At 50.4% G+C, this 24,640-nt stretch overlaps 1 protein-coding gene across 1 annotated transcript in view; it reads left to right on the top strand.

The window, feature by feature from the left end:
* The first annotated feature begins 1,246 nt into the window (after positions 1 to 1,246).
* SNTG2 (syntrophin gamma 2) overlaps positions 1,247 to 24,640 on the top strand; it is a 156,007-nt gene continuing 132,613 nt past the window's right edge. Inside the window, exons 1-4 of the mRNA XM_064573510.1 lie at positions 1,247 to 1,381; positions 5,044 to 5,181; positions 13,472 to 13,528; positions 13,612 to 13,669. Of these exons, the coding sequence (XP_064429580.1) occupies positions 1,247 to 1,381; positions 5,044 to 5,181; positions 13,472 to 13,528; positions 13,612 to 13,669 (388 nt within the window). The remainder of the gene's footprint in view (positions 1,382 to 5,043; positions 5,182 to 13,471; positions 13,529 to 13,611; positions 13,670 to 24,640) is intronic.

Below are 24,640 nucleotides of genomic sequence, written 5' to 3'. Positions count from 1 at the left end.
CTACCTTCTTTCCCCCAAAAATACATTATAAGTAGGTCATTACTGACAGACCTTGCTTGTTTTCTTTGATAGCTCTAAACTTGCTGGGATGGGGAGCCAATCACTCTGTATCAGACGGCTGAATGGCAGTTACCTGGTCAGTGTTACTGATTAAGACTTGATTTGAAACAACTTTTAAAACAGACATTTAAGAGACCTAATCTGTGGCACTTTCCTGGATTGTGGGAAAGTGTATGTCCCGCTTCGTTATACCACCGGGCAGCCATGTCTCTGAGAATCGAAGCCGATGCTGTCCCAGGAGGTTTGGGCGCACGTTTGCATCTGTGTCTTTCCATGGCTGGGGTGGTTAGTGAGGGTCCGGTTCTGAGATCCTCCTGGCTATAACAGATGGCTGCCCTGCCTGGACTCGAGCTATCTGAGGAAGGATGTAGGTCTTCGAAGAAGTGAGGGCGCTTGCATCCCCAGGTCCTGATTCTCATCCCAGATCTGCCCCCCAGGGCTTGCCTTTGTGTGGATCTGGGCTCCCTTCTTTCGTTTCTAACCAGCCAGGCTCCCCATGGTTGTTCTCAGCCTTTCTGCCCGGAGCTTTGGATGCTCAGCAGGTGATCTCAGGGGGCAGCCCAGTTTAGAACCCCTTGCCCGGCCCTGAGCTTCCGGCCTCAACTTTTCCCTCTCCTTTTTCTTGTTCAGTACCTGTGAGCCCGCCCCCATCGCTCCTACCCAGCCCGCCGCGGCTCTGGGGTGGCTGCCCTTTCCTGGCCTCCAGGTCCCTGGAGAAGCTCAGGGACAGAGGTGGGGTCTCTACCTGCCTTCTCAAAATCCACGAGGATCTACTGATCTTGTTAGTCTGTTGCTGGTAGGGAACCGTCTCCTAAGGTACGAATTTCCCTTTTTTGTGTTCCAAATTAAAAATGACTTGGGTTTTTTCTACAAAATTCATATCATACTTGATGGCATGACTCATTTCAAAGTGATGGAAACACTGTTTCTCATGCGGTTGAAAGCATAATGGCAGGTGTAGGTAGCGGAGGGCTCCTCCTTCTGCCACTGTGACTTTGATGCTAATTATGATTCAGAAACACCGCGCGTGACAAGCAGGGCCTGCTGTCTGTCAGAGGAGCTGTTCGGTTTCTGAGTTTGCTTGCTGTTCACTTTGCTTTTTCTGTCAACTCTGAATCAAGTGAAGTGGATGGATTTTCACTGGAAGCTAATGTTAATTTGCATTTAGAGGCTTGCTGAAAAAGCCATGTCTTCTGTCAACGCAGATCCTGATGTGTGTGCACCTGGCCGGGCCGAGAGCAAGCGAGCTCCTGGCCTGTGGCCTCATGCCGGCTGCCTGAGCGGTGGGTCCTCCTCCCAGGCGTGTGCTGGGGCCGCCCTGGTGGGTCCTTGGGCGGAACAACGTCTGGCTGTGGTGCAGGTGCCCAGTCTTGCCCCCGTGGTTCTGCTTTGTGCGCCTTGTTAGAAAAGGCCGACAGTCCGAGAGATTCTGGCTGCACGAGTTTCCAGCTTAATCTCAGCATCCCTGGAACGCGGGAGGGTCTGCAGGACTCTGACTCCCATATTGCTCAGTTGCTGCCCCCGTGGCATTTTGTCTCGTGCCTGGCGGGCGTCCACGCTGCTGCAAGCGTCCGTGCTCACAGGGGACCCTGGCTGGGCTCTTGGGCCATTTTTCTCACCCTGGGCCATTTTTACCCACAGTTGTAGCTCTTACAGATTGACGATGCCAGAGTTGTTCAATTCTGGGATGCCATCAACAATAACATGAATAAAAACCGTTATTTTCTGTAGTGCTACAAAGGGCAGGGAAAGCAGCCGAGGAAATGGGGAGAGAATGTTTTGTAGTTGGCATCCTGACGGCGTGGGCGCCAAGTCCCAGAGAGGAGTCCTTTGGGGACCCGTGGACGACTGCAGACACTGATCCCTACCAGAGCAAGACCCTCACCCCTCCTCTGCCCTTCCTGGCCCCCAGGACCCCTCCACTGTAGGCATTCCAGGTCTTTCTGTCGAGGTCCAGCTGATGCACATTCTGACCAGAGCTGCGGTGACCAAATAGATCAGTTCTGGGACAGTTGACACGCTTTTCTTTAATTTTCCCGTGTACAGATATTTCTCTTTTTAATTAGTATTCCTTTAATGTTTTCAATAAAGGATTCCGTTTTCTCCCTTGAAGTCTTCAAGTTGTTTTGGTATATATATTTCTGGGTACCTAATGGATTTTTGGAGGAAATTCTTAATTTTCTTCTCTTGGTTCTATTATGTAAATATACAATTATATTTGCAAAATAACTGTGTATTTATATTATTGTATATAAATTATTGTATAAATATGCAACTGTATTTGCAGATTACATTGTCGAGTGTGATTTTATCCAGCCATATAAGTGATTTCTAACATTTGCATACTTCCTGGTTTTATTTGTGGACCTCAGTATCACCTGTAAATATTGTAAATGCTGTTGAATTTTTATACCTTTAAACTCTTTTTTCCTGTCTCATGGAAGACAAAGTTGTACAGAAAAATGCTGAATAACAGCAGTGAGGTGGGGATTCTCACCATTCTGTGTGAGGTTTTTGGAGGGGCTTAACTGGTCACTCTTCTACAAATTCACAAAATTACTCTTATTCCTGCTGATTTTAGGAGCACTTTGTATGTTCTGTGTATGAGTCTCTATCAAATATATATAATGCCAAGATCACTCACTCTGTGGGTAACTTTTTGATCTCTTCATAGTATCTTTTATTGAACAGAATTTCTCAATTTTTATGTAGAACAATTAGTCCCTTTATGGATTAGAACTTCAAGATTAGAACATTTCCAGGCTAGAACTGTTTTGCATGCTGTTCAAGTCAACTTTACTCTGAGTCCATAGAGATATTTTCACCTGTTTTCTTTTAAACGTTTTGTTGATTTACCGTTCACATGTAGCTCTGAAGTCCAGCTAGATTTGATTGTTTCCTATGCTCTGCAGTGGGGCGGTGAACTCATTTTTTTCCTAGATTCTTTCCGGACTTGACTGTCATGCTGCACTTATCACAAGCGAGGAGATCACACGTACGTGGATTTTTTTCTGGACTGTGTATTCTCTCTTCTCCACTGAGCTATTTTTCTTGAGTAAATACCCCATGTTTTAATCGCTATAACCTCAAAATAGTTCTTGATACTTGGCATTTCAAGTCTTCAGCTTGGGTGTTCTTCAGGATTGCCTTGACTGTACGTGACTGTGTTTCTGTTTGAAATTTAGAATTATTTTGTCAGTTTCTAAAAACTTGCTGGGGTTTATGATTTTCTGTTGTTTTGAATCAACAACAGATTAATTCAGAGATTAATTTGTAGATTAATTTGGAGAGAAATGACGACTTCACAGTATGAATTCATCCAGTTCACGAACATGATCTGTAACTTATTTAGGTCTTACTATTTTCCTCTCAGTAACACTTTCAAATTTTTAGTGTAGAGACCTAGTGTGTCAGTTTTCATTAGTTGGTTTCTGGATATGGCGGTTGTTAATGCTCTGAGAATTATATCCTTTTATTTCAGCTGTTATTATTTGTTGCTGATATATTGAAACATACTTTCACAGTATTGTCGTAATACACCATTAACTGGTAATGATGTTAAGGCCATAGATTAAACGTCCAAGTGTTCATGTGACAGACGTAGATATAGATCTTTTTGAACTATCTCCATGCTCAGAGATTCCATCTGTGAACTAGCTTCATTTTTCTTCTTTCATTTATGCACCATAAATATTTAAAGTGTATATTATATATATAATTGCACTGGTCAGGAGCACAGTGTGGTAGAGAAACGGCAAAGGTGAATGCACATCTTTTTCTCAGCCTCTGTCCCCGGAGGAAATCTTTTGATAATTCAACATGGTGAATGACAAGTGCTCTTAGTCTTTTTTAGCTATTTTCCTGAAGGTTAACCTTTTATATTTAACTATTAATTTATGAAGCTATTAATTATTTAATTAATATTTAACTTTATCAAATGCCATCTTTGGAATTTACCAGTGATCTTGTAAGTTTCTTCTTTTTCTGTTTCTGTGGTTGGTTGCCAGCCTCGAAGGGTCCCTGGTACGCATGCCCCTGCGTGGGCCCGTCTCATGGTCCTGGCCTGAGGGTGCAGCTCCCGCCACCCCACTAAGCATCCCGCCTCCCTCCTTCCTCCCTTCCTCCCGGCCGGCAGGGTGACCACCTAAGGCTGTGCAGGCAGCACTCTGCATATGGCACCTGGTGCTCCAGACGGACAGAAATACCGGCCTGCTCCGCCCCTGAGACCCACCTCCTTGGGCCTGGCGGGGGGGTGCCCGAGTGAAGCAGGGCACCTTTAGACGCTGTTGACCGTGACTTGCACATACCAGGAGGCCACCTCTAGTTTGTCCAGAGGTGTTTGTCTGACCTTCCTTTCTTCGTCTGCTGAGAAGGCCTTTACCTGCGGATGTCCCCTCCTGGTCTGCGCTTGCTGACAAACCCAGTTTGCTTTGCCGGGCGGTGGGGGAAGGAAGTCCGCGGGCCCCAGCCCTCCGGGACCCAGTGAGTGGGCCCCACTGGGTACTTCTGATAAAGTTGGTTTCCGTGTATTGATGAGAACTCTGATACACGTTTTGCTGATTTTCAGCATTTCCTGCTCCAGACCAATAAATCTTCAAACGGTTACTATCTGAATCTTCCGAAAGGGGTGGTTATCATTCAAAGAGCTTTGGTAAAAGTAGGAACTAAAGCCTTTCTAAAGGTAGAAAAGTTTATTTGAACAAAATACTAATATTTTCAAGCTTTTAAAGAAAACCCTAACTTTCTTTTAAAAACATGTGTATTTAAATCCTGTAAAAGCTGTTCAGAAACAATTACTCAGAATTCATACTTACTGTGTGTTCAATTAATGAAGCCGTGGCCAGATGGATGCCGCTCTGCGGTCCCCACATGGTCCGTCCGGGTGCGTGTTCTGGGGGTTGTGCCGAGCGAGCCGTGGTCCTGCCTCTCACCCACGCCCCCTGCGCTCACACCCTCTGCCTGTGTCTCCGCTTTGCCCCACAGACCAGAACTGGCATTGCCTTGCTGCACCGCGAGGCGTCTGGAAGCACCTGTGACGTCCGCCTGAAGCTGACAAAGGAGGTCCTCACGATCCAGAAACGAGACGTGGTCTGTGTCGGTGGGAGCAGTCACGGCACACATGTAAGTGCCCGCGGCGCCGGGCTCCGCGTAGACGCGCTGGGGAGGCCCACTCGGGGAGGCCGCTTACGGCCTCAGGACTGTTTGCTCCCCTGTTATTTAAACATCCCCAGCCACAAAACAAGGCCAGGTTTCTGTCTGCCTGCCTTCCGTAATTTCCTCGTTGATGTGTTTTCCGGGAGGAGCTCTCCCCACACACCACGGTGTGCCATGGGACACACTCTGTCGGAAGTGAAGACGGAACGTGAGAGTACCGTACTTGCCGAGGGCTTCCTCGCATCTGAAACCACGAGCAGCGGCAGACAGAGCGGGCGCTCGCCCGCGTCAGGTGTCAGCTCTGCCCTGGTCTCTGGGACGTGAACAGGCGCTTCCACGCTAAGGCTCCGTCCTTCTTTTGGCTTCAGTCACAGTGAACTCTCCTGAAGGGTAAGAAACGTACTGAGCAGATACAGTTAAATATCGAGGAAAGATTAGGAAAAATAATTTTGGCCAGTGTTACTTCAGTTTAGGTCAAACAGGACAACTGTGATAGAGGAAATATGCAGTGTAGTGTATGAAGTATACTCATTAAAACCATAGTCAGTTTCCTATTTTCCTTCTTGTGAGCTCAAATAATTGCAGGTATAAATATAAATATATATATATTTCTACAGAATCAACATTTCACTGCTCTGTCCTTCGAATATCCCTACCCAGGACCTACAAAAACTGATATTCAAGAAATCATGTCGCTGAAAATAAGTTGTTTGTAGTGTGTTTTTGAAAATATCCCCGAAGCATTCCCATTCCCCGGTTCACGGCTGGGTCTCGTAGAGCGTGGGCCCTGGAGACCCCTTACTTCATGATTTTCTGGGTCCTCATGACCTTCACCTTGGAAACAAAGTAAACAGGGCACTCGCTCCCCATCTGTAATCCCCAAATCGGTGTTTCCTCAGTAGGTGCAGGTGCTTGCAGAGTGTGACGTCTTTCCTGGGCAGGCCCGATGTGGCCCCCCTCGCCCCCACAGAAGCAATGCCGGGCTCATGTGCATGTCTTACACATGTGCGGCCCCTCCCACATGCGTGGAGAACAGAAGTGCTCCTGTATTCCACTTGAAACGCCCCCCATGTTGCCCCAGACCCATGTCTGCCCCTCTTGTGCCCTTTTTGGGTCTCTGGTCCCGTTCTGGACGCTCCCTGTGGGTCCAGGACGGGTGAAGTCACCACAACGGAGGGCAGAGGATGGGGCTGCCTTTCCTGCTGCTATTCCCTGGGGCCCCCAGCAGGGTCGGAGGTCGAGGGTCACTAACCCCTCGTTCGACCTTCTGTCCCCCCACTTGTTCTGAATACCCAGCAGCGGTGGGTTTGGGGAGAGCAGCGTCAGAGAAGAGTTTGTAACTGTTTTAAAAAATTATCCTTCTTCACAGTGAGTCCATAACCTGTACAGAATCCCACGCAGCTTATAGCAAAAAACACTCGATGTTTCTATGCTAAATTGTCCAGGAAAAGTAAATTACGTTGCTTTATTCATAACGTCAGATTCTCTACCTAAGGTTAAGTTCTCCCTCCTAGGAGTGTGTGTTCACAGCTGCAGAGTTGTGTTTATAATTTCCAGTGATTCCTGGATGCCTGCAAACCGCCCTGCTCCGAGGGGAGCCGCGGGGCACGCGGACTTGTGTTCCGCATCGGCCGGGCCCCTTCCAGCGATCTCTGCCGGAACACGCGTCCCTGGGTTGGATGGTTTCGGAGGCAATTTGGGGAGAGTTTTGTTTGCAGGAAGACATGATCCACTCCTGAGATCGGAACCGGAACCGGAACCCTGAATTCTGCAGTTGATAAGAATAACACCATCTCGCTGTGAGATTTCATCATGTGTTGGAAGAACAGGAAGAACCTTTCTAACAAAGGTCACAGTGGTTTTTAGAGTTGGAGTCAGAGCACCTCTGGGGAGTCTCAGAGCGGTAGCTCCCCGCATTATATGTTGAGTGTGTCCAAGGCATCTGCACTGGGAAGCTGGCTGAGCATGACTGTTTTCCACTTAAAATTATTCTGAAGGGCAGGTGTGGAAGGTCTGATCAATCCACAGTGGATCAACAGAAGGAAGGAGGGAGCCTCATGCCTCGCCGAACCTGGAGTCTCCATGTGGGTCCTGGGAGACGAAAATTGTCAGATCTGGTGCAACACATATTTACTGGGTACACAATATAGATATTAAATTCTAGCAGACATTGATAAGCTTATCAGTCGGACCCCAAGATTGGATGCTAAACCTACCGTGAACAGTCATCGCTGACGTGCATGATTCTGCCCCCAGTGCCAGGACATTTCTGAGTGTGTTCTATACCCTAATTCACCAAAAACGCACGGCATGGTTATGCAGCAGGTGCACCTTGACCCCCACGTCACAGGTGACAGGGTTTAGGGCACGGGGTCAGCTCCTGCGTGCGCACACGCCAGTCACATGGCCCGAGCCCGAGAGCGCCCGCCCTGCTCGCCAGGCCCGACATCACGGTCCATGTCGCATCAACGTCCATGAGCTTTGTGATTCGGCACTGGCCCCGGGGATACGCCCGGCGGGAGCTCGGTTCTCTGGGAACGGAAGGCAGAGTCTGCACGGAACTCCATTCCTCCAGCTGCATCCGCTTTTCAGGCTGCCCGTTCCAGAAAACACCGCTGGGTGGTGAATTTGAACCTGCTGAAAAATAACTCAAGTGTCAGTTAAGGACAGGTGTTCTTCTTGTCACAAAAGAGAGAAGGCAAAACTAAATTTAGTGGATTTTTAAAATCTGCCAGGGTAGCACCAGAGTTTCAAATCCACAAACTCCTATTTCATTTATATTTCTATCCATAGCAACAGGGCATTTTGAATGTGGAAAATCTGAGGATTTCTAATTATCTTCTAAAGAAAGTGTGTGCTTTGTTGGGGGAAAGAACTAGCTTTTTCTCATGTTTCAGAGTTTTTGTTTAGATTGTTTTATTTTTATAATCCTCACTGCACATGTGACACATTACATTTTCCCTAATTGTGAGTTTATGCTTGTGGTTTGAATGAATGTGGCAGGAAGATGCACACAAAGACAACACTGTAATAAATCTGTGTTGTATTCACTACTTTTAGTGACAGTGAATGTACCTGAGAGGGTTCCATGTCCTTGTTTTACTGTTTCGGACACGAAGGTTCAGGAGTGTCGGAGCTCAGCTCCCAGTTAGTGGCAGAGGTCAGGCAGGATCTCAGCCGCTCCTCTGCTCGCATGGGGCCCAGGGGAGGCTCCCAGGAGCCCCGCAGGGGGAGCATGAGATGCAGGGGGACGAGCCAGCGGAATGTCCACCGGAGAGGAGGAGGACTGCCAACTTGGCATGAACAGGGCGCTGGCGTCTGCCTGCGCATGGCCTGGTCTGGTGTCTGCCTGACACCTTGGGAGACAGTCCAGGGGCTGGGCGGGCACGGGAGCCCCGACTCTCTCCCCTGCTCTGAATGAGCACCGGGAAGTCACATCTTCACGAGCGGACTTGGAGACCTGTGCAGACGTTGACCTAAAACGGGCAGGTTTGCAGCGCGGGTGTTTACCATGCCTCTAGACACGAGAGGTTATGGGAGTGTGATGGGGGAGAAGAGGACCCAGCAGACCTGCAAGCAGGGAACGTCTTGAAATAAAGATGAGAACCATGCACGGAACCGGAATCTCTGTGTGTCGGACAAACAACACATTAGACACGAATGTCGCAGTCCGGGAAGCGTCTGAAGAATCCCACGTGAGCACAGACGGGAGACCCCGGGGTGGTGGGTGCTGAGCGCAGGTGAAGGGGGGACCCCTGGAATGAGCAGGCGCTGCCGCCGCGTGAGGCAGAACAGCCGATTTCACCTGGTGGATGAAAGGCGTCCGGCCCTGGCTGCAGGAGCCTGGCAGGTTCTGGGCGGAGAGGGCAAACCTGCAGTCTCTCCTCGCTTTGCTGTCAGGTGCTCGCTCTCCCCTCTCCCCTCTGCATGCGTTGGGGCGGCTTCGCTCTTGTCTTCCTCGTGGGCAGGTTTTGTCTGGCGAGGGTCACAGATCTATATACCGACTGGGGATCTAGATTAGGTCTGGGACATTTTGGCTCCGCATTCTAGGCTCCTCGTGTGCTGGCTTTTCAGCTTTTGCCCTATAAGTATGTTAGGTCGTGGCCCACACTCTGACATTCCGGGTATTTGTAGGTTGGCTTTGCCACCCTGTAGACTTCACATCCAAGACCATGCCTGTTTCCACCTTCCCGCACGTATGTTTATACGTACCAGAAGATGCATTTTGGAATATTTATTTCCTGGGTCCTGGGTGTCACTTATCTTGGTAGAAAGGGCAAAGAGTTGATCAGTTTTGAGCACAAAACCCCTTCCCTAGAAACGGATCTGTGAAACCCTGTGAGGGGGCCACAGAGCGGCACCGATGGTCAGCTCAGCTTACAATGCCTTCCAGAAAAATCGTCAGTCCCCCCATTTTTGCTGAAAAAAAAGGCTTAAAGTTTTTAAAAAGTTCAAAAGTTTTAGAAAAAGCGATAAGGAACATGTAAATTAAGATGCGGAAGAACATAAGTAATAGAGTGATTGGCAGTTGCCCGGCCGTTCCTTCAGCGATTCCTACAGATTGTTCAGGTATATCACAACGAATGAACTTAATAAAATCATTTTCAAAAATTAGGCTCATGTCTTACATAACAAGTACTGTGAGGACTATCAACAAACTGATATTTTAGTTTGGAGTAAAGAATTAAACTTGTATTAAACTTCCCGAGACAGATGAATTTGTTGTCTCGCCTGCCGGGGTGCTGGCCCTACTGATAAATTCTGTGTTCAGCGCACACGACTCCGTTGTTGTTGTTTGTGATAAAATAAACATTATTACTACCTTTATCCACCTAAGTTTATATCCTTTCTCTAGTTCCTTTTTGCATCCTATTCTTTGCTCCATAAATCAGGAGTCGGTAAATGTCAAAACATAGTTTGGGATTAAATGATAAAACAGAATATTTTCTTTAGGACCTTATCTCTTATGTTTGTGAAAAACACAGCTGAATCGGGTTGGAAATGAGTTTATTGAATAGTTACTTTAGATTCCAAACTTCATTCTCCAGAAGTCTCATTATACACATGATTGAATTCATAATTCATTCCTCCAGTAAGTGAGAGCCTCCCCCACACACCAAAGAGAAGCATATTTATGGGGCAGGTGCGTCTCGCTGGAGGAGGTCCCTCTGCTCGGGAGAACGGACTCTGCAGAGTGTGCTCGGTGAAGAACGACAGGCCGGTTGAATGAGAAAATGCCTTGTGATGACATTAGCATCTGCATATGTTAGCAGAACCGCTTTGGAAACTTCTCCCAGGACTTTAAGTTAATGTGTCCATCTCTCACTTGGCTGTGAGGTCCTGAGACATCGGGACCCAAAGGAGGGGCCTGAGCCAGGCCACCCTGTGGACGGTTTCATCACCATGAACCAATTTTTACAAATCTTGTTTTGAAAAACAAAATTCTTAAATATGACAACACCACAATCATTCTAGAGCCCTAGTAGTTCCATGCTCTTCATCTGTGAGAACACGGACTGGCTGAACTTTCCTCCCAACGGTGAAATGCGAGATTCCTCCACGCTCCTTGAGGGAGTTGGAAGATCGGGAAGAAGAACTTTTCACCCAGAGATTTGCCATCCGGAGGTTTCTGTGAAACTTGGTGGTTTCCCGTAATTCCCTCGGCTGGCTCGTCTTTGTGGGCCCAGCTGCCCACACAGGACAGGTCAGGTGCTCTCTCCCTGACAGCATCCTCCCGCTGTGCCCTCTGCGGCCTTACTCTGAGCGCACAGAGGGCTCTGGGGTCCCCCTTGTCCTGCTCCTGTGGGAACAGCAGCCCTGTGTACGGGGCCCAGCCTGTGACCCCTCTAACCTCAATTACCTCTAGATGCGGTCCCATGGGGATGGGACTTCGACATAGGGATTTGAGGGGACACAGTTCAGTCCACAGTGACATCCTATGGTAGGACAATCAAATGTATAATGAGACTTCTGGAGAATGAAGTTTGGAATCTAAAAAAACCCTCATTTTCCAGATGCAGAAATTCAGTTTTGCAGAGGGTTATGTGACTGAGACACATTTGCTTGGAAAAGGAATTTTGACAGATTGCATCAAGCAAATATTTGAATAAATAGTATTCTGGCTTAATAACAGATAATTCTGTTCTGTTAACCAGACGTTAAAGAAGTTGATGACATAATGTTTTCATCTTTCACCTGTTGGGAATTTGGGACTCTTAGTCCAGAGTTTTGGTGTGCGTTAACCCATTTTGCCACAGGTGATCCATTTTCTGATGTTTTCTTTGAATGATCTTCTTGAGATCTATGTGTGAATAAAACGACAGATTTATAATGTCATGTGACAAAGTCTGTCAAAACAGAAACACTCTTGTTTCTTTTCTCTGATGTATATTTGCTTGCTCTCAGTGAGGTTCAAATGCTTCTGTTAATGGGGAAAGTTGAAAACCATTGTTGAATATTTCGACAAATTCCCTATAGTGGAGATTTTTGATTAGTGTAATATCAGATGACCCAATTTTCCAGTCTTCTCTTGCCCAGAGTATTTCCTGGGAAAGCCTGAGACACATTCCCATGTCACCCCAAACACAGTAGGAACTCGGCGCTTATGAAATGAGTGAGAGCGTGAATAAATGATACCCCTCTGCTTTGTTCACTTGTTCATGCTCCCCGAGACGCTGGCTGACTTGGGAGTCCGCTCTGGGAGTTTGTGGAGGGAAGCTCCCCCCACACAGGAGCATCTCTGTCTTCCCACCAGGTGATTTAAATCACCTCTGCTCCTGCTGCCCTTTGTGTAGAGTCGGGGGGCAGGTTGCTGGTGTTTCAGTACTTGGAAAGGACCCAGTAGGAGCCCCATGAGCGTGTCCCGGGCGTGCACTGGGCCCGCTCCTCACCGTCACTCGGGTGCGCCCGGAGACGACGAGAAAACGAGCCATCGCCGTGAAGTCGCGTCCCCGAACTGTGATTGCATAAACTGTCAACAGCTGAGAATGTTACAGCCACAGGGAAGCTCAAAATATAAAATTTTCTATTAAAGTGTTACCTAATGGATGCCTACATGAGCACTTTAAAGGAGCTGTGTTTGTTCCAATTTTTGGTTTCTTTACTTTGAGCTTATGGTGAATTCATTCCCAAGAACGGAGTCACACCTGAGTCACACCTGAGACGCGCTGCAGACCCAGCGTCCTCCTCGGCCAGACAGTTCCCACTGGCTCGCTGCTGGTGGCAGGCAGGCCTCGCGCTCATGCGGAAGCCCCTCGGGGCCCTGCTGACCTCGGCTTGTCCCCGGTCGCCCTGCTCTGCAAGCACACTCTTGGCCACTGTTCAGGCCGAAAGCGTTTGCGCCGGGCTCCCTCCTCAGCAGGGGGTCTGCTTCTCCCTCTGAACCTCTTCCCTCTCATGCTCTCTGTCTCTCATTCTCTCTCTCTCAAATAAATAAATAAAATCTTTAAAAAAAAAAAAGCGTCTGCGCTGTCACTTAGAAAGCAGATAGCGCGAGTCATTCTTGATGTTCCCATGGAATCCTTCTGAGGCACGAACATGCTTGACCCTCCACTTCCTCCGCCCCTGGGCCCGTTCCTCACCCTCAGCCGCAGATCTGGCGCATCTGGTTAAGGATTGGTCACTTTAGACCAAGCAGAGTGCGCACTGCTGATTTACTGGAGTGAGAGGTTTGGGGGCGTTGTTGGTTACGGGCGCTGCTCGGCTTCCAGCTTTTCATCACCACCGGCCCCGTGGTCAGAGGACAGGGTGATGCCCAGCACGCATGGGTCAACACTGACTACTTAAAAATGGGCCTAAAAGTGGTTGGTCTGGGCAAGAGGTGCGGTGGGAGGGAGCCAGGCTGGGGGTTGGCGGGAAGAGCAGGTTTTGAAGGCGGGTTGAGTATGGGTTGCAGCTTCTCTGGTCCCTCCCTGGGAGAGTGTGGGCCGTTTCTCACGGGCCTGCGGTCCTCTGACATGGAACGGGAAGGCAGGGCCAACGTGCAGGGATTGCTCGCGGATTTTAAATACGGCTGCAGTAGGGCCTGGTTTGTCGTTTGTTTGCCTGTTTTTTTAATCAAGGTCTTTGTTCCTCTAGGTAATACCACAGACTGAGGATATGAAATGGTGTCTTGCTGAATTTAAGCAGTGTCCCCTTTGCAAATGTATCTTAAACAGTTACTTAAGTTTAAATTATGAATCTATATCTGCATTTTGCATTCGCTCTCTGATCATGCATTTTAACCTCAACTTGCTTTGTTTTCTAAAATTTTTTAAAGCACAGAACTGTTACGCTTCGCAGAGAGCCCGTTGGTGGCTTGGGCCTGAGTATAAAGGTATGAATGCATTCTTCCGTGTGACATTCTTTCTGTGTGTGGGTCTGCGCTGAGCCTGACCCCTCTCTCTGCCTGTCTTCCAGGGAGGTGCCGAGCACAGGGTCCCTGTCGTCATATCGAGGATATTCAGAGGCCACGCAGGTAACACGGCCAGGATGTCCCAAGTACGCCTTGCGGCAGTTTGTAAGATAACACGTGTTTGAAAATGATGGAAATCCGTTGCTGTTCATTTACTTCATCGTTTAGCTGACATTTTATTTTTGCCTCATCTCTCCTCCCCTTGACACGACTGTGCCTATTTCATTTCCGCTGACACTGCAAGCCCTTAAGAGAGGTACCGATTCCCTGTGTGGCCGATGGGAGCAGTGCTCTGGGGACACATGCCGAGGCTGGGACGCTGGGTGTTTGCAGCGGGGTGAGCAAAGGAGACCTGCCCCCACTGCTGGCCGTCAGCGGTGCTCCTGGAGGTCTGCGGTGAAAATCGCATCCCACCCTCCAGGAGCGGCTCGGCGGGGAGGCTGGAATGGCTGGACCGTTGGGCCTCGGGAGGGATGATCGGACCACAGCTGCCACTGACTGAGGTCACTGTGTGCAGAAGCGGAAAGGGGACGTGGGACTTCTGGTCACCTCCAGTGTTGGGGGGTTGTTGTTCATAAGCTGGGAGATATTTCTAATAAGATCACTTTAATGGATGGCACAGACCAGCTCGGCTTAGTGGGCCCTCTACTCTGTCTGTAGGAGCCTGGTCCCTGCCGCTCAGGGACCACGTCCCCTGCCTGGTGTGGGAGCCAGGGGGGCACGCAGCCGGTGTGTGCAGGGGGACTGACTCCTGTCCCCGAGCCAGGATTGGACAGGACGTGGGAAGGGGCCACTTCAGGTCCCTGACCCTGAAAACAGGGGTAAGGGATGTGGTGACCCACCGTGGACTGGCAGCCCACACGTTAGAATTGTTCCTGTGTGGGTGAAGAGTGGAGAATAAGCTCATGCTTTTACTCAGCACACTCATACGGTTCACCCCATCCGCCAGACCACAGCCCGATGTCAGAGCACACGGCAGCCCAGCGATTGCCGGGAGAGGTGGTGCAGGCCTGGGATCCCACACTGCGTGCTCTGGAGGTGTGCATGCACAAGGGCGGCGGTGACGGGTCAGTGGCTGGAGTTGTGTTTACGAGGAATGTGAATTTCCGCACACCAACTTTGACTGCAACTTTGAAGTTTGCAGCAGATGGGATCCTGTTTACTCAGAGATTGAGGCAAATGAGCCTGTAAAGACACCATCCCCGTCCTTGCCAGGAAGCGGGGCCTCCAAGGAGACCAGGTTACGAGGCGAAGCCAGAGCACGGTACTCCTGAGTCTGCTTTTCCTGGTGACACAAAAGAGTTTCAGTTTTGTAAGAAAATACGGTTTTATTAAAACTATGTACGGCAGGACGGAGCTCCACTGGTCTCTGCATCAGATGGTCGTTCTTGTTGACATTTTTAAAGCATCTCCAAACGGACCTTCCACGGCACTGAAGTGTTTCTGTTGTGCACCACCTGGAGCATCACTGTGGGGCTGAGGCTTTGCAGAGCACAGTTCTCCAGTGCCTTTAAAGTGAGAATCGGCCAGGCGCAAAGAAATCAGTTTATTCCTGAATGAGGGCATCTGGTTACGTCTGTGCCCTGGGGCCCAGCTGTTTGGCTGGCTGGTAACTGAAGGAAGGTGGCTCAGAGGTATTTGTTTCTGTAATCTTGTGAACATTCACAGTTATTTTGCATTAGTGGAGTTTCTGACTTATGGATACGAATGTAAGTGTCAGAAAAGAACAACAACAAGGAAGTGAGATTAACCAGCAGATAAAAAGCAGAAAGGGATTTCATGCTTAATTTGGAGAGAAGACCTCCTATATCTGTGGAGGGATGAACAGGTCACCGTGGCCACGTGTGGACAGCTCCAGTGAGAAGCCAAGCTGCAGTTTTAAGAAAGACGCCAAGTCACCCGAATGCATCTCATCCACTGTGAGCTGGGGGCTCCCCGGGGGACCTGGGACCCAGTGGATTCCCAGACTTCTTACCAGTCCTGGAGCCAGAACACGCTGAGGTCTCCCTGTTGAGCCGAGATTTCTGCCTGCGCTGGTGGGAGTTTCACGAGGAACGCAAGCCCGGCTGGTCTCAGAACGGAGCTGTCCTGTCTTCTCAGGCTGCCTCTGTCTCCAGCGTCAGTGGCCTGTGAGCTGAGAGCCAGGGCCCTGTCCCCACCCCGTGGCCACCTATTCCTCTGCTCCGTAGGCCCCACCAGCTCAGGCCACTCTTGGATGCGACGGCTGGTGTCCCCCACCCTGCTGCTGCCAGGGTCTGCCTGCCATCCAGAACCCTCGCTTCCCTTTTCCACCGATTGCATGTTCTACACCCTGAGCACTTTGAGAGTCAGCATAAACTGCTCAGTGACCTGGGAGCTTGAGAGACCGGGGGCTTGGTCTGGTGTAGTTCACCTCTTCCGAGTACGGCACAGGGCGGGTGTCTCACAGGCAGGGAGGCTCTGGCTGCCGTGAATCCACGCAGAGCTGCCGTTGCATCTGGTGCCTGGTGCAAGCAGTGTGGGGCCTCCGTGTGCCGGAGCCCCAGGGACGCAGCGTGGCCGCCATCACATGTCATCGAAGACTGGTACCCAGTCCAGCAACTTGACGAGTCAGGATTTGCTTGTGGAGACCGGAGACTCCGGGTGAGCGGTGGGAAGTGGGGATACTGACTGTCCCCAGGGAGATGGCCAGCAACCTCCGTAGCTTGGATACCCTTCCTGTTGGGGGCAGGGGTCATTGTCCCCAGAAGAAAGGCCTAGATGTTGAGGGATTCTCCGCAGCTTCATTCCCTTACCATGGGAACCTGACGTCTACCTGGCTTTGCGTTCAGGAACCGGGGGGCTATAAACTGGAAGGTCAAAGGGGAAATTGGGTTGTCCACTCATTCATCTGCGGATTTGTGCAACCACATTCAACAGATAACCTCTTTAGAAGAGGTTCTGTTCTGGGCATTCAGTGGTGAGCCTGCCATTACAGGGAATTGGAGAAGGTGGTGACCACCACTGTTTATGAGACTAAACCGTGTGGGGGTGGACGTGAGGGGGATCGTGTGACGTGGTCAGGGGAAGTCGGCCCTCGGCAGGAGCATTCTGCACATGGACAAGAGGACGCACAGCAGCTCAGGGCAGGGAGAAGCCAGTGGCCAGGGTTTCAGGGCTCCGAAGCCCCTGCAAGGAGCCTGGGTTGTATCTGTGAGTGAGAGCGTGGTTTGAGGACTTCCCAAACGCGGGGTGGTAAGATCTGTTTTCCATTAACGAGCAATCACCTGGCTGCTGTAGGAAGTGGTCATGCTAGCGGCTCGGGGATGTGGACACTGGCCACCAGACTCCCCTGCGCTTTGAAGGGGGGCCCCGGGCGCGGTTTTACTGAGACTCCACAGGACTCCTGCTGGAGTCCCTGTATCTTTAGCTTCAGCTGCATCCAGTGGCATTTGGTAAAATGACACAGTGGATATTGGGGGTCACGTGAATGCTGGAAATGAGGGCGGGGGTAGGGATCCGTGCGGTGGCAGGTGCAGGCATACTGGGCCCAGTTATCTGTGTGAGGCTCAGGGGAATAAACAGGAGAAGCACCTGAATTAATGGGTGATGTCCTAAGGACGCAATGTCCACGGAGAACAGGAGCAGCTGACCACCTGGGCTGTGAAAGGAGTGGGGGCCTGAGCGGGGTGCAGAGGCACAGAGAGAGGCCCTGGGCTGGGCTGGCCTCTGGCACCTCTGATTCTTCCGCAACAGTTTTTCCACCTCCAGCGAGCATCTGAAGTCCCTCCGGGGCCTGCACGCAGGACACAGCCAGAGGTTCTGCCAGCACACCTCAGGCACTGTCCCTCGCCAGCTCCGTGGGGAGCCCGCTGGCCGACCCCCATGCACCGTGGCCCGAGCCAGGCTGAGGCACACGCCTTCAGTTAGGTACCCATACCTAATGTAATATAAACTTAAGCTAATGCTTTCTGTGCCCAGCCATGAATCCTAGGACCTTTCAGGACCCTATCGGATAGGGACTCTTGTGGCCACCGTCACTGTGCAATGAGAACACCGAGGCACAGATACACGGCAGAGACGGTCCTCAGACACACGGCCGGCAAACAGCCAAACCGGCCCGTCTCTGAGGTCCTCAGTAGGTATTGCCCTGATAAATTAGCATCATGAAAACCCAGATTCAGGTCCAGGTAGGGATGTGTTTGGCTGTGAAGTAACCTAAATGTACAGCAGCCTAAAGGAATGCAGGTCTGTTGTTCTCACTCAACAAGAAGTCAGCTGTCCAGGCCCCAGCTTCTTCCCATCCTTCCGCGGAGCCATCCTTAGCAACTAGGGCTTCTCCTCAAGTTACCTGTTTCACGTTTGCAAAATAGCACTTGCGGTTTAAGATGCAGGGCAGAAGAGAAATGGGGGAAGCCACGCCTAGGAAGGGCCATCTTTTCATTCAAGAAGGCCTTCAAGCATCTTTTCCACCTCAGTAACTGGAACTGGACCCCAAATCCACCCCCAGAAAGGCCGAGGGAATGAGCATGCCCCGTGTTGTTGGGACAGCCCTTTCCAGCTTGGGTTTAGGGCAGGGCAGGACCTCCTTTCACTAGGAGGAGACCCACCCTCTGCTGAAACAGTATGAGGAGATGCACCTGTCATGGGAGCAGTGGCTTGGGGGGGGGGGGGGCTGGGCAAGCATGGGGGGTCCTCACTTGCATTTTGTCAGCAACTGTGCCTTCAGCAGCTTCATTTCCTTGGAGACAAAGGATCTCATGTGTCCATTAGCCCTGCTTTTCAAAACCTCGACTAATCCTTATTTTGGGGCACGCCATTGGATGCTTCTTCTTAATACTTGTGACCAGTTCTTCACATTGTGATGCCAAAGTCCCTACTTGGTCCTTACCTTTCTAGCTGTATCCCACTTTCTCGTGCTGCTTCTCTTTCGTTCTTCTGTTAATTAAGCTCATGACGGGCTTCCCAGCCTGTGTGCTTGCTTCTGTGCCAAGTGTGTAATCGGCACCTGCTGGGGAGCCCTTTCTTGCTGGTGCACGAGGTCTGGGAGCCAGGGACATGAGGACGTGGTGACAAGTAGAGAAGCAGGTATGGCAGCTGTCAGAACATTTAATGCAGTGAGCTAGAAAACACTTCCTTTTACAGACTCCAAGTTCACACTGAAATTTTTCCTAATTTACTGTATTTTATGCATAAATTTCCTAAAATATGTGGTTTTAACTATATGACTTTTTACTCCATTTGTTAATAATTAATGAGCCATAAATGGTTACCAACTAGAAAAAAAATCTTAGAAATAATGTAGTAAAATTATCTTTACTAAAATTAGAAAACTCCAGCATTTCATACCAGTCCACCCTCTGGATAGTGGGGACTAGTCGGTGAGCACTTATTCCTCAAGTCTCTTGTTTATTTCAGTGTCTCCCAAATATGCATCTGAGATGATGCTGCATTTACCTTGTGAAGAAATGTCTAAAATGTATACAGGAAATGCCTATATACTTGTGGGCTTTTTTTTTTTTTTTTTTTTAATGAGAATACGAAGGAATATAGGGGTCAAATGAAATAGTGAAGAACTTAGACCCAGGACACCTAGGGTCCAGTGCCACCTTTCTGCCAATCTGCGTATGGTTCCCCTCTGTCTGTTACCTCCACCCTTCTCTTACAACTTTCCCTATCTCCTAAATACATCCTGGATGCCTGTTTCCTTTCCAGTCCCAGGGACATGGAGATGGGATGCACAGGACCTTTGCATGCCTCCCTGAATGCATGCATGCAAGTTGCCGTGTTTGTGTGAGTGTATGTGCATGTGCACATGTGGATGCCTACGTCGGAGCCTGTTCTATGTATCATGTGTACACTGTATGTGTGAGCATGGACAGAACATGTACATAACCAACAAGAGATTAAGCTTCATAGTTGAAGGTTAATTACCTCTTAAGGTGTGTAGAGCAGATGTGCTTTTGCCAGTAAGCAGGATAAGCTGCGCTCAGGTCTGTCTGAGGATGTAATTAAATTTCATGATCCTGGGGCTTTGTGGGTGGTGGACTTTGGATGGCATTTCAGAAGAGCCGGCCCTGGAGCCTTGAAGCATGTTCCTGAGGAGCTCACTTGTCCTGGTTGGGCTTCACTGTCCTTGCTGTGAAGTCATCAGTGTGGAGATCTTGCCTGGCTCTGGAAGTCAAGCTTCTCTCAGCGGGCATGCTGAGATTCCACACGACAGCGGGAAGCTGGACCAGCTGGGTCCTTGGGTGACCACCGAGGCCGTGGGGGGCATCACAGCCCCCCTGGGCGGGTGCTGTGACTGGGCCTTCACTCCCTCTTCTCTTCAGGAGGGTGCCACAGCTCTGGGGAGCTGCACTCTGCCCGGCGGCCTCTGCCCCCACAATGCTGACGGTCAGGGCCCCTCACTGGTTTCTCAGAATCCAGGGGTGCACAGAGCTTGTTCCTGGCATCCCCACCTTGTGCAGCTCAAGCGGATCCTGTTGATTCTGCCAGTGAGGAGAGTGGTATTTAGTGGGTGGGGAAGTCTTTCTGGTCTTGGCAACACCTGGGAGGCGAGAGGGGCCCCACAGAACTTGCTCAGTGCATGTGGCATTCCCCTCACAGGCTAGTGGAGAGGTACGTCATGCTGTGTTGTGTGCCTTGAGCCCAGCCAGCCCGCTGTGTGGGATGAGATCAGTCTCAGACGTGCGCTGCCTGCTTCCGCCAGGGTTTGAGTGTACCTGCCCAGGCCCACCTGCTCAGGATTTGCAAGTACAGGCTCATCGGGGTGGCTCGCGGGGTGCTGGCGATGTGATCACCCCAAATCTCACTTAAAGCCCTGAAATGGCCATAGGCAGTAGGATTTGGCCCCTTCCGTAAAGGTTACTATGAAGATTTCATCAGAGCCCGAGAGGAGTTTTGTGTGAGTGTGGCAACTCACACTGAGAACACACGTGTGTTGTGTGTGTCCACATCCTTTGAACTTAACACTCTATGTGGCAGCTCTAGAAATCTCCCATGACCCTCTCCACTCAGAAAACCGTAAATGCTCAGGTGGACATCCAGCCCTTCGAGTGTTGCTGGCCATGGTCACCCGCTGACCCGCAGGTCTCCTGAGGCGCATGCCCACCTGCAGAAGCTCCACCTTGCCTGGCTTCCCCGCACCCTCTCGGGATGCGGACTCCCCCACTCACCCCTAGTGCTTGGTCACAAACAGGGTCCCCATGAAGGGAGTGTCTTGAGTCACACACGTACCTTCTTAATGATATTTATGTTTTTAAAAAGCAAAAGGAACATCATAAGCTTCTCTGATTCAGTTGTTGATCGCAGAAACTTCTTGGTGTGCCCTGCTCTCCGGCCTGCAAGGGGCTGAGCTCCCGCAGTTGCAGTCTTGTGCTTATCAGACCTCCTCCAGTGTCTGAGCTGTGTGGGGTGCAGCTGTGGGTCTCCTGGACCCCTGATTTCTATTTTACTTTTTTTTTTTTAATTATATATTAGAGAGAGAGTGAGCATGAGCGGGGGGGGGGCGCAGAGGGAGAAAGAGAGAGAATCTCAAGCAGACTCCCCGCTGAGAGAGGAGCCCGACATGGGCTCCACCTCACGACCCTGAGATCATGTCCTGAGCTGAAATCAAGAGTGAGATGCTTAACTGACTGAGCCTCCGAGGCGCCCCTCTGTTTTGCTTTGGTATTCTCACTTGTATTTAGCATCTTGCTGCCATGAACATGTCGTCACAATATAGGATCGGTGATTGATTTATTTTCATGTCCATGATATTTCATCAGTTTAACAAATGCATGTTACAGCTTTTCCTGTCTGACCCCTGTTCCATTTGACAGAACTCCTGTATGTGTAGCCCATGTTGAGGTCTTTGCGACCCCTGCCATCTTGCACACCCTGGTAAGTGTACGACAGGTACCAGGAGAGCAGAGGGCCAGCCTCAGGGAGCGGATGGAAGAGTCTGAGCTGCCTTTTTGTAGACTTGAACATTTCACAGCGCCACGTCCTCGGGGTGTCACTGCTCAGACCTGGGGGCCTGTGTCCTGGGTTCTGGTCTTGCTGCCCGCAGAGCTCCTCACCTTCCCGTCCGTTCAGTAGAGGAGTGTAGAATGTAGGCTAGACATGCAGGCCCGTGTGCCCACACGGGTAGAGGAGTCCCTTCCCCTAACTCTTCCTGGGGGTCTGTGAATCTTGGTAGACTCCTTCTCTTTGAGATGGGTTAACCTGGACCTGACCGGATTTGTGTAGATGTAGCCTGAGAAAGTCCTTTCACCTTGGGGTGGGTGAGTGTGGAGCTGGATTTGGAATTTTGAGGCCAAACTACCTCCCCCTGCTTCTGTAACCAACCACGTTCTACTCTTCATCTCCAGTGCGCAGGCTGTATGAGGTAGAGGGTCCCAGGGTCCAGCCCTGGGCCTGGTTAGAGCTGGAGAAAATTGAACGAGGAGTATTTCAACATTCCTTCTTCTTTATTGTAGACGAATCAATGAAAGGTATGTTTTTACAGCCATCAAAATAAACAACTTAAACAGACAATAAAAGAGAACTTCAGCGCTGAAGAGAAATGCAGCAACCTCGATGTTCTGGTGGATCCCAGGCTCTGAAGGATGGGTGGGACGTGACTCCTGTGTGGGGAGAGTCTTCATTTTCAGCAGCCCACGGCAGAGAGCTCGACCGAAGCAGAGCAGGGGACTGGAGGCTGCCGACATTCCTGCTTCTGAAGGTCGCTGCGTGTGAAGATCAAGGGAAGCAGGTTTGCACCAAGGACCCAGTAGGCTGGGCTGCGGCCATCCCCTGGCACGTCCCCCAGTGCGTCCCCCGGCGCGTCCCCCATGGTGCCATCTGCCCCAGAGGCACCGGCCTGGGACCTGCTTGGCCGTCACTCCTTACATTCTGCCAATTCCATTGACTGTGTCGGCTTCCGCTGCTGAGGGCCATCCTGGGAGATGGAAATACCTTTTTATTTACTTCAAAAGGTCTGAAATCCCTTAAATTACTTCAAAAATTTAGGTGTTCCCATTGTCAAGAGCACATCTCCCTGGGGCTCCTAGGAAGGAGGGGAGAGGTCCTCTGTGAACACTTCCGAGGACTGACATTCAGCCCTTGCAGCCCTTGCAGGCCTTCGAGGCAGGTGCACTCAGCCTCCCTTGTGCACATGGAATAATGGCGTCTGGGAGAGTCTAGATGGTGAGCAAGGGTGCTGTTTTGGAAATGAGCTCAGTGTGGTGTGCAGACACTGCCAAGCGCCGCTGGGACTGCGCTCAGACCCGAGGACCGTCGCTCTGTGGGGCCCGTCTTCTGACTGGCTACTGCAGATGCCACCAGTTTGCTTCACTTGACGTGAAGTATCAGGTGAAACACGTATGACCACGACACGAGGTCGCCGCGCACATGGCTAACGGACTGGCATGTGCTTGGACCGGGTATCTTGTGGGGCTCAGGGTGTGGAACTGAGGTTGGTGGTCATGAGCTTTTAGGGCTTCCTTGGTGAGCACCAGGGCTGGTGCGTGTCCCGTACCTGCGGAGATGGTGGAGACCGTGTGGGTGGTGGCCTCTCCCTCTGCATCTCACCTGCCTCAGCATTGGGAGGATCCATAAGCAAGGCTGCCCTTGAAGTCGGGCTGAACACGGCGCCAAGAATCACGTGGAGCCCCACTGCTGATGTGAGTCTGTGCTTTGGGCAGAATTGCCGAGAACGGGGGATGTCCTGGACGTGGGCTTGTTTTCAGAAAGTTAGACCAGACCACAGAAGATGACGAGTCTCTCTCTGATAATTCTGGTTTTGCAGAGACTTGTGTGGGTTCTTCTTGAGACATCGGTCTCAAAAAGATACCAAATGATTATTTTTAACAGATCCCTAACACCATCACATTTTTGTTATTGTTTAATTTTAATAGAAAAAACTTTTACTTTTGTCCTTTTCTTTCTCACAAAAGCGAAGACAAGAATATTTGTTTTAAATACCTGAGCAGAGGTCAGTCTCAAAGGCCATAGATACGCTCTGCGAAGGAGCAGTGACTTGAGGTGGTTGGTGCACGGCAGGGACGGGGACACAGACCGTGGGGAAGGGCAGGGGCTGTGCAGCGTCTTCGGGGAGGCCTGACCACAAACTGGCCACCACCTGAGGCTTTTCCTTGGTCAGTGTTCTGCGGAAAGGAGCAAGACAGAGACCCCTGAGAGCTGGCAGAGGCTTCCTGTGGGAGCGCTGCCACGTGGTGCACAGGGAGGAAGTCAGTTCGATCACACCGTGAGAACACGGCCCCAGGAAGAGTCAAGGGGTTGCCTCAGTTATAAGGCTGATCCCCACGGCCAGAGAGGGGCTGCTTCTACGGCTGGAGCGGGGCTGGTCCCATGGCTGGAGAGTGGGTGGTCCCACGGCCACAGAGGGGCTGGTCCCAAGGCCAGAGAGCTGAGAACTTGGGGTTCGGACAGGTCAGGTAGAGCTGGGAGTCAGTGGGTTCTAGGCACAGACACGTCAAAGGGATAGATCACATATACACTTGAAACAATTACATGTCCATATACAAATATGTTAATATTTATTGAGTAGATTTGTGTAATTTTGCAGATAAGAACCTCACTATTCAAACTCTTAAGACTTCATATCTGAATGTCTGGAAACAAAAGAAAATATTTTTTCAGATAATGTTGAACTTCTCACTGCCTGAGTTCACTGTTCATATAGATGACATTTTCCCAGAAAGACTCGGGGGATAAAAGTGTCCTTCACTGATGTTCACTGCATGGCAAGTATGTGCAGGTCACTAAGGGAGGGTTTCAGAGGGGTAGCCCGGCCCTGAAGGATGCATGATAGCAGTGAAATTAAGTCCCTTCCTGTGACATGGTGTCTAGGGCCTCACACTGTGACCCATGACTACCTGTCCTTAGCGCTCCGTCCCCTGCCCATCCTGCCTCACCCCGTTCCACCTGACCAAGCCTGGTGTGGACCCCCCCTTGTTTCTGTTCAGCTTCAGGGCAGAACTGTGTGTGTGTTCTAGGTTTTTCCGAGGTCCTGCACAATTAAGTCCTGCACCTGGGGTTCACCAGACCGTCTGCACCTCTCGTGCTTGTTAGAGCTATATGTGGATGTGG

This window comes from Mirounga angustirostris, unplaced genomic scaffold (genome assembly GCF_029215605.1).
Source record: "Mirounga angustirostris isolate CCGP_5_RB_7025 unplaced genomic scaffold, mMirAng1.0.hap1 SCAF_10, whole genome shotgun sequence".
Lineage (NCBI taxonomy): Eukaryota > Metazoa > Chordata > Mammalia > Carnivora > Phocidae > Mirounga > Mirounga angustirostris.
Note: the sequence above shows the minus strand (reverse complement) of the source record. Positions and strands in the feature narration are given on the sequence as shown.